General features: G+C 44.8%; 1 protein-coding gene across 1 annotated transcript; it reads left to right on the top strand.

The window, feature by feature from the left end:
* The first annotated feature begins 30 nt into the window (after positions 1-30).
* On the top strand, positions 31-8,724 carry PA2G4 (proliferation-associated 2G4). The gene is made up of 13 exons (XM_058742409.1): positions 31-502; positions 2,377-2,505; positions 2,785-2,890; positions 2,982-3,051; positions 3,252-3,344; positions 5,879-5,942; positions 6,165-6,243; positions 6,395-6,473; positions 6,569-6,702; positions 6,837-6,931; positions 7,050-7,177; positions 7,338-7,391; positions 7,604-8,724. The coding sequence occupies exons 1-13, from the start codon at positions 415-417 to the stop codon at positions 7,667-7,669; spliced, it is 1,185 nt and encodes a 394-aa protein (XP_058598392.1). The 5' UTR covers positions 31-414; the 3' UTR covers positions 7,670-8,724.
* Positions 8,725-9,819: the final 1,095 nt, after the last annotated feature.

The following is a 9,819-nucleotide window of genomic DNA, read 5'->3' as shown; positions in this document are numbered from 1 at the left end:
GGGAGAGACCACGCTTCCCATGAAGCTCACCAACTGCTCCGCCTTCCCGCCGGAGCCTGACCCTTCCCAGAGTGCTTGGCGATTCCGGCGTGCGAGGCCCTTGGAGGGCAAGGCCCCAGGGCCTGGCTTAAGAGCGCGAAAGGCGAACTGGGAATTGTAGTTCAAGAGTCCACAAAGTCGACTAGAGGCGGCCTGTAGAAAGGACTCGTTGTCCCAGCGTGCCTTGCGCTTCAGCCCGCGCGCTTGCAGCTTCTCGCTCTCGCTCGCCCGCCCGCTCCCTGGCTAGCTCGCGCTTTCGCTCGCGCTTTCCTCGCGGATCGAAGGGGCTGTAGGCACAGCCTGCGGCTGGGAAGGAAGACAGAGGCGGCGGCTCAGGAGGAACGAGGCTGCAGTGGTGGTGGTGGTAGTGGGAAGATGTCGGGCGAGGACGAGCAGCAGGAGCAAACTATCGCCGAGGACCTGGTCGTGACCAAGTATAAGATGGGGGGCGACATCGCCAACCGTGAGTGCGGGCCTTGGGGGTCCGGAGATCGAGGCTGAGAGGGGGAGGCAAAGGGGACGGTGCTGGGCTGGCCCCGGAGGGGTTGGAGCGGTGGGGTCATGCGGAGTCAGCAGCTGAAGGCCCCGCGCCGGTCCACCGTGGGTGGCGTGGTGGGAAGACTCCGTGTCGCGCCTGGGACCTGAGCCGCTGGGCCTGGGCTGGAGTCTGTGGAGGTGTGGGGCCCTGACCGGGAAGAGCGCAGAGCAGGGCCCCCAGCCGGCTCCGACCTTAGGCCGTTAGTCAAGAGGCAAGGCGCATCTTCTGCCCCTCACCCTTCGGTCCGGATCCCTGCCTCTTATTCTGCCAGCGGCGAGGCCACCTCGAAAAGGAAGCGCCCAGCTGTTGGCGACGGAAGCGCCCCTCTATTTTGTTTTGGCTCCCCGGCATCAAGAGCCCAGCCGGCACGTGTTGCCGGGTTCCCATGCGGATCGCCGGCTCCCTTCCTCTGCTACAGTCCCTGACACCAGCTTCCCTACCACGTGCTTTGCTGGAGTCTTTCGTTTTTTACTTCAACTCCTTCGCTGGTGGGGCCCCCTTCTCCTCTTGGGCCAGCTCAGGGATCGTCGGAGGACACCCCTGGAGCTCCTAACGCAACTCTTGGGGATAATATCTGGCTTTTCTTGAAGTTATTGCTACCAACAATCTGTGCAGATAGCCTTAGCCGTCAGATTTGATCTCAGGGACTTGATAACGCTAGGAGTGTTTTGAGGTTCTCACCCCAGCTAGGCAGTCTTGTGAATGGTACTGAAAAGAGGGTGGGGGGCTGATTTTAGGATCTCAGAAGTCATCATTATTACCACTGTGCTGGGACTTTCTCAGCAGCTGCCTGCCAAGCTTGGCAGATGTCACACTTTCCTTTTTCTCTCTTTGCAATTTACCTTTTCACTTTAAAACCCAGTTAGGGGAACAGAAAATGCTTGTGTTTGGGCTTTTAAATGGTTTTGACAATAAAGATAGGTATTTAGGATCCCTTTGCTCCTATGGCTGAAAACCTGAGTTTTTCATGCTTCCAAAGACTTGGATCACAAAAATCAAATCTGAAGTTCAGGATAGGCCATGGTGAGGGCATCCAGTGAACAGAACAATGCTTTATAACATAATGAACATTTAATATATAGTGCCTTATTTGGAGTGCTTTTTAGTATTAGTGATTTGAATCAAAAAATTTTTTTCCCTTGCAACTTATAACTTCTGAGGCACTTGTGATCCCAGATACTAGTTTGAAACTCAGGTCTTACACCTCTTTGAGATGTGCTACAAGCTGTAAGACATGAGCCTTTGAAGCTCAGGAACTTTAGATTAAGTCCCTTTGGTTTATACACCGGTTGATGAGGAAATACTTTTACACAGATTGAGATTACTAACATCTAATTGGGGTGTCTGAGAAGGGAAGAAGGTAGCATTTAACAATGCATCAGCTTCGAGTCAGCAATTCTGTGTCTATCTTCCTGTTGTTCCTGACGCCTATAAATTTCCAGTCTGCTTTGCATGTGTGTTGGTCACCTTGCTGAGGTGAGAACCCCCTTGAAGTTTGTAACTGTCCTACCACGCCACTGATATCTTTGGAAAGTCTCCCTTCACTAGGGAGACAGATGGTGTTTACCCAGTTGTCACATTCTATAGGGAGAGAAGGGTGTGTGGCTTTTTTATTTTAGGAAAAGGAAGGTAGAAATTTAGTGATTGTAAGTAGGTATATTCCAAGAGACAAACTTGTTCCCTCTTTCAGCCTTGGGCAATGGCACTAAGGAATATTACAAACGCTAACTTCTAGGTATTGTTTGGGTGGTAACTTAGACAACACATACAGGGCTGACATGGTGGGATTCTGTCCCCAGGGGTACTTCGGTCTTTGGTGGAAGCATCCTGCTCAGGTGTGTCCGTACTGAGCCTGTGTGAGAAAGGTGATGCCATGATTATGGAAGAGACAGGGAAAATTTTCAAGAAAGAAAAAGAAATGAAGAAAGGTAAAAAATCAATCCCCCCACTAATTTCCCAAGTTTGACCCTTACTCAGTCCTGTTTGTTTTATTGTAATGATGTAACCCCCACCCAAGCTCTGGTTGAGATATTTGGAAATTTGAAATGGCAGGTGGGATACAAGCAGTTTCCTACCCAATCCAAACTGATTAAACAGGCAAGACCCTGAAGAAAATCCTTCCATTTTTCCGAGGGGCAGCAGGGCTCCAAAAGAGACAGAGAGAGAGAGACAGCAGGGTAGTAAGGCTGATGATTGTCTCTTTACAGGTATTGCCTTTCCCACCAGCATTTCAGTAAATAACTGTGTATGTCACTTCTCCCCTTTGAAGAGCGACCAGGACTATATTCTCAAGGAAGGTGACTTGGTAAAAATGTAAGCTTAAGCCATTTTAGAGCACTTGTCTTTTTCCTAAGCATTTGCATAGTGCTAGTTGCTAATGCTGTGCTCTCCTCTTGCCTTTTAGTGACCTTGGGGTCCATGTGGATGGCTTCATCGCTAATGTGGCTCACACTTTTGTGGTTGATGTAGCTCAGGTAGGTGGTCTGCTTTGAATTTTTTTCCACTTGTGGGGAGGGTACGCTGCTGCTTCTTATTCCCACCCCTTACCACCATATACAGTTTGAGAGTGTCCCTAGAGAAATAAAAGGAGAAAAGTGTTGGCTGGCCTTGCATAGTGACCAGCTCAGTTAGAGTGATTTTCCAGGGAGTACTGATTACATTTCCTTATCTACAGGGGACCCAAGTAACAGGGCGGAAAGCAGATGTCATTAAGGCAGCTCACCTTTGTGCTGAAGCTGCCCTGCGCCTGGTCAAACCTGGAAACCAGGTAAGCTGTTTAGTCCAGTTCCAAACCCTGATAGAACGTAAGAAGCATTAGCCATTTATAGCTATTCTGTATTGAACTGTCCCCTTCTCCTACAGCCCCCTTATAAAATAGCTTTTTTTCTTTTAATTTTATTTATTTTGAGAGACAGTGAGCACCAGTCGGGTAGGGGCAGAGAAAGAAGGAGAGAGAACTCCAAGCAAACTGCACTGTGAGCAAGGAGGCCAACATGGGGCTCAAACTCATGAACCATGAGATCATGACCTGAGCTGAAACAAAGAGTGAGATGCCACTGAGCCACCCAGGGCACCCCCGTCCCTTTCTTTTTAAAGCCCCAAAGTGGGCTCAAAAAAAGCCCGTGAGGTCAAGAGTTACATGCTCTACTAAGTGAGGCAGCCAGGTGCCCCTAAAACATACAGCTCTTTAAAATTCGTTGTATTGGGGCACCTGGGTGGCTCAGTTCATTAAGTGTCTGACTTTAGCTCAGTCAGATTTTCACAGTTCATCAGTTCAAGCCCTGCTTTGGGCTCTACGCTGACAGTGCAGGACCTGCTTCAGATCCTCTGTCTCTCTCTCCCCTCCCCCACCCTCAAAAATAAATAAACTTGTTTATATAAATGTTTATTTATTTAGTGAGAGAGTGCATGTTGGGATGGAGGAGGGGGAGACAAAAAGGGGGACAAAGGATCTGCACAAGCGCCAAAGCAGACTCAGCACAGACAGCAGTGAGCCCCCTGTGGGGCTTGAACTCATAAGCTATGAGATCACAACTAACTCTGAGAGACTATCATAGATAAGTTCACATGCAGGTGTTTGGGGATATATGGTCCTTTCCTCATGGAGCCTATAGAGATCCTCTCTTATTCGTGTTTTGGATGTACATCTTTTCCTAAAATAATTTGAGGGATATCACTTAGAGTAAAACACAAATGTAAAAAAAAAACAACTTTTTTTTAAGAACTGTTTTTTTTTAATTCTTTGTTTAATTAATCCCTACACCAAACGTAGGGCTCAAACTCACAACCCCAAGATCAAAAGTCACTTGCCCTTCCAATTGAGCCAGGCAAGTGCCCCCAAAAACCCAATTTTAAAAGCTTATAACAGAAATCACAGTAGTACCAGTAAACTGGTGGCAGAGAGAGGCTAAAAGTTAGTTTTGTGCTTTTGCAAGACAATATTAGAAAGCCCAGGGATCATAAACTATCGTGAATTACTATAATTTAACATCTTAGGCTATGCATGGAGACATTTTTTTCTCACACTTCAGTCTCTAGGACCCTGTTCAATACTTAAAGCTTGCCTTTTTTTTTTTTTTTTTTTTTTTTTTTTGCTTTTGCTGTTTTTCATTTCTGTTCTCTCTTATTCTTCTTTTAATTAGTTTGTACTTCACCATTGTTACTCGTTTGCGTCATTTTAACTTAAACCTCTGTCTTGATTTGCTTATAACGATACCTACTTCATACAGTTGTTATGAAGCATTTTGAACAGTGCCTGGCACATAGTAAGCACTTGTGTTGGCTCTTACTACTTTGTGTGTTGATTATTTATATACTTAGAATTGTGTTATCTTCACTGGAAGGTGGTGGTGTATACTGGCTATTATATAGTTATGACATACATCAGGAATTTCTGGATTCTTGCCCTATCGCCAATGCTTACTGTTTAAAAATAACTTTTTTGAGTTCAAATTTCCTAATCCACAAAATAGGAAAAATGAAATTGTCACTTATTATCATAGGGTTGTTGTAACAATTGAAATGATCCATGTACAGTACCTAGCATATGGCTTAATAATATTAGTTATGATTACTTATTTTTCATTTTGTGTAAGAACTGTAGCTTAGGGGCACCTGGGTGGCTCAGTCGGTTGAGGGTCTGACTTTGGCTCAGGTCATGATCTCATGGTTCGTGGGTTCAAGCCCCGCGTTGGGCTCTGTGCTGGCAGCTTGGGGCCTGGAGCCTGTTTCAGATTCTGTGTCTCCCTCTGTCTCTGCTCCTCCCCTGCTCACACTCTCTCTCTCAAAAATAAAGATTAAAAAAAAAAAAAAATTAAAAGAAAAAAAGAACTGTAGCTTAGGTGGGGGTCAGGTCATGTTTGAAAGGTAAGAAGGGGAAAATCAGAGTTTGCTGTTCCCTCTCAACAAATATTGTGGAATAAACACTGGATTCATCACTAGAAAACCTGGGTTTATCCCAGTTTCTTCAAGTTAACTGGCTTAAGCCTGGGAAAATCTTAACCTTTCTGTGCCTCAGTTTCTTCATGTTTTAAATCAGGATATGGGGTATAGATCTGCTGTATTCACCTTTCAGAATTGTCTAATTACACCATCTTTGTGAAAGCACTTTGTAAAATGATATGCAAACATAAGGTGTTTTTAAGTTGTAGGGATAATAACTTGAAATGAAAAACCAATGAGAGTCGTTGCTCTTGATGGAGGGTATTGGGACTATCAGTTTTTTATATTTTTCATTCTCATGGTGGAGAGCTTATTGGCCCCTTTATATATCTCACCTGTTATTTGATCTTGTACTTCTAGAACACACAAGTGACAGAAGCCTGGAACAAAGTTGCCCACTCATTTAATTGCACACCAATAGAAGGTGAGACCTCAGATAACAGGGTTGAGGGTCTGAGTGGTTTAGTAGAATTAAGGATTTTGCTCCTTCGAAGATCCATTCTGACTCTAGCACAGTGTAAGCCAAAACCTTTTCTCCCCTGAGTTTTCATAGGCACTTTTCCCTCACTGCCTGCCTCATCAACCTACTTAGGTGGGTGGATTTGGGAACCTTTTGGGATTCTAGATGGCTTTGTCCTGTCCTCAGGTATGCTGTCACATCAGTTGAAGCAGCATGTCATCGATGGAGAGAAAACCATTATCCAGAATCCCACAGACCAGCAGAAGTAGGTGCCAGTTCCACCCTTCGCTTTCCACCCTCTGAGTCTAGTCACGAACATTTTCTTCATGCTCCCAGCTTACTCTTGTCTGTCTTCTTTTACTTCAGACTCCAGGAACTACTCATTGTTTTTATGGTTCCCTTTCTATTCCTTTTAGGAAGGACCATGAAAAGGCTGAATTTGAGGTACACGAAGTATATGCTGTGGATGTTCTTGTCAGCTCAGGAGAGGGCAAGGTGAGGAGAGTTTACCAGAGCTAGCACAGAGGAGTGACTGAGGGTGTGTTCTAAGAGCACCAGCCCAAATGTGACCTAACTTTTTACTCTTTTAGGCCAAGGATGCAGGACAGAGAACCACCATTTACAAACGAGACCCTTCTAAACAGTATGGGCTGAAAATGAAAACTTCACGTGCCTTCTTCAGTGAGGTCGAAAGGCGTTTTGATGCCATGCCATTTACTTTAAGGTACTACTACTGCACTTAGCAAGAACAGTGCTTGGAACCAGTCTGACTCCCTAGACCACACACATTTAAAAACTTGAGGAAAATGTTACTTGATAGGGAGTTAAGGATGCTTGAATTTGTCTTCCACCACCCAGAGCATTTGAAGATGAGAAGAAGGCCCGCATGGGTGTGGTGGAATGTGCCAAACACGAACTGCTGCAGCCATTTAATGTTCTCTATGAGAAGGAGGGTGAGTCCTAAGAAGAGAGTTTCACTTTGGAGCCCCTGATTACAGTCCTCCGCTCTAGCTTACAGAAAAGGAGTATGACGAGGGGACATTTTATCAAAACACTTCCTTTCTTCCATAGGTGAATTTGTTGCCCAGTTTAAATTTACAGTCCTGCTCATGCCCAATGGCCCCATGCGGATAACCAGTGGTCCCTTTGAGCCTGACCTTTACAAGTCTGAGATGGAGGTCCAGGATGCAGAGCTAAAGGTCAGTGTGTGACGGAAAGGGGTGAACACATTGCATGTGTCCTGGGAGTGAGGAGGAGGTATCAGCAAAGTCCTGCAAAGGGCCGGGATACTGAGAGAGACATTTTGTGTTTCCTCAGCATTCCTCAAAATTTGTTTTCCTTCCTCCTCCTATTTTCCAGGCCCTCCTCCAGAGTTCTGCAAGTCGGAAAACCCAGAAAAAGAAAAAAAAGAAGGTATGATTATCCGTCTCTGGCAGGGTGAACTTGATCCCTCTTGAGTCCACCTTCCTGGGTGTTGTGGTGGGCATATATGTATCTGTATATCCTTACTTTCCCTTTCCTCAGCCTTGACCTAGAGCATTAGGATATTTTTGTCCTTGGTACCCTGGATACTACCCCAGGTAGTTGGAAACTGACAAGTCTTCCTCTCTTTTCCACGAATATAGGCCTCCAAGACTGCAGAAAATGCCACCAGTGGGGAAACATTAGAAGAGAATGAAGCTGGGGACTGAGGTGGGTCCCATCTCCCCAGCTTGCCGCTCCTGCCTCATCCCTTTCCCACCACACCCCAGGCTCTGTGAAGTGCAGTTCGTCTTCTCCACCCAGGACCGCCAGCAGAGCAGGATCTCCCTGCCCCCATCCCTGTCCCTACCCCACTCCCTGTCCAACAACAACCAGCTCCAACTGACTCTGGTCTTGGGAGGCCAGGCTTCCCAGCCACCGAAGACTACTTTAAATAGAAAAGAGAAATTGAATAATAAAATCAGGAGTCAAAATTCATCGTCTTCAAGCCCCTCTTTCTAGCCTTTTTCTACTACTCTCTGCTTTGGTCAAGGTTTATGACCCTACAACAGAACAGGGAGAAGGCTAAAGTAGCCGCCACCACTAAAAACTCAGCTGAAATTTTTTTATATCACTCTGGTGTCAGCATTTTCCCATCTGTTGGGGCTTGTTCCTCTCTTTTCCCATTCTCCCCAGGTATTTTATCAGGCCTCAAAATAAAGAGGAGCTATATTCAGATTGTTTTTATTCACGTGTGGCAGATTTCTTTCTGATCCAGACTGGTCAGGCCCCTCTCATTTTTAGGAGCTGGAGCCTGCATTTACCAAGAGATTCTCATCTGTCAAATGGATCCTCATTTGTAAATCTCTTTAGTCGTTTTTGTTCTGCAGGACTTTTTTTTGTCTTCACAAAGCTGTAAAGAAGTAATCCATCTCCACCTTGTCCATTTCTTTGGAGTCGATGGGGGGGGCATTCCCCTGTTTCATCTTAGACACCTGAGCTGGAAGCTCAACTGTGGTTTTGTTCCCTGTTTGAAATATTTTGACTTCCCTCCCTGAAAGAAAGACCAGGAACCAGAGGAGCAGACTGACTGAAGAGACAACTCCTGGCTTTCTGAAGCTGTGGACTTGGATTGGATGAATTGCTAGGGGTTTGGAGAGGAAGGTGATGAAATTCGGTACCTCTAGCATGCTGTCCCAGGGAACTAGGGCTCCCGCTAACTTATGAGGTTTTTAAACATGTTGAAAATGACATGGCGTTAAAATAAATTTGGATTTGCTCATAATCATGTGCCTTTGTGTGCTGTGCTTATTTGATAAAGATGTCAGTTGATGGTCATTTGGAACTAGTTTTCGATGTTGCCATATTCTGCCGTTCTAAAGAAATACTGTGGGTTGGGACAGTACATTTTTTATGAAAGTTTTCAAAGTTTTTTTTGAGTAAAAACTTACCCCTTGTTGCTGACAATTTGTTCAGGACAATTAATGTGTACTGCAAAAAATAAAACACCATATTCAAGTGTTTGTCTTGATTCAGGAAACCAGGAAGAATGCCTTTAGTATTATTAGGCCCAGAAGCCTTAGGATAACAGCTGGTTAATACATTATGTTATATGCATTGTATACTCTTATTACAATAAGAGAAAGACGATGTTAAGAAAATGCTGAGGAAGAGAAATACATTTACAGCATTGTGTGTATATTTAAATAAAACACGTGTGAGTACCGATGCAGTTCAAAAGTGCGTTTTTCAAGAGTCTACTGTTAGGGGCAATCAACAGGTGAAATCCTGATCCTAGTGGACTTGGTAAAATGTTGCTGGAGTTTACTTCAAAAGCTTGTTATATTCTGATAATACTAGAACTACTTAATCACTTGGGAAGAGGGCCCTAGAAGTTTTAATTTTTAAAGTTGATTTTGAGAGAGCGAGTAGGAGGGCTGAGAGAAAATCCCAAGCAGGCTCCACACTGTAGGAGCAGAGCCCCTCAGCAGTACTGATCTCGTGAATCTTGAGATCATTACCTGAGCCTAGATCAAGAGTAATATGCCTAACTGACTGAGACATCCAGGCACCCTGAGGGCCGTAAGTACGTTTTTTCCAGAGTTAAAAAAAGTGAAATGTTGCTGTATAAAAAAACCATGAAAAAAGGATTGTCACGAAAAGCCTTACAGTCTCTTATTAAAGTAAGGTGAAGTCTATGGTAAACTGTTCTTTTTCATCCTTCCTAGCTCAAGTTTCCCGTAGCCAAATCTACAAGCATCTTTTCTGGGTGCTTCTGACCTGACCATACCATGAGACTGGGAAGATCGATCTTAACACCAAATATTCTCAGTCTACAGAAGACAGTTGATCTTGCTTCCTGTATGTACATTGGTTTGAT

This window comes from Neofelis nebulosa, chromosome 8, assembly GCF_028018385.1.
Source record: "Neofelis nebulosa isolate mNeoNeb1 chromosome 8, mNeoNeb1.pri, whole genome shotgun sequence".
Taxonomy (NCBI): domain Eukaryota; kingdom Metazoa; phylum Chordata; class Mammalia; order Carnivora; family Felidae; genus Neofelis; species Neofelis nebulosa.
The sequence above is the reverse complement of the archived record's forward strand: the minus strand, read 5'-3'. Positions and strand labels throughout refer to the sequence as shown.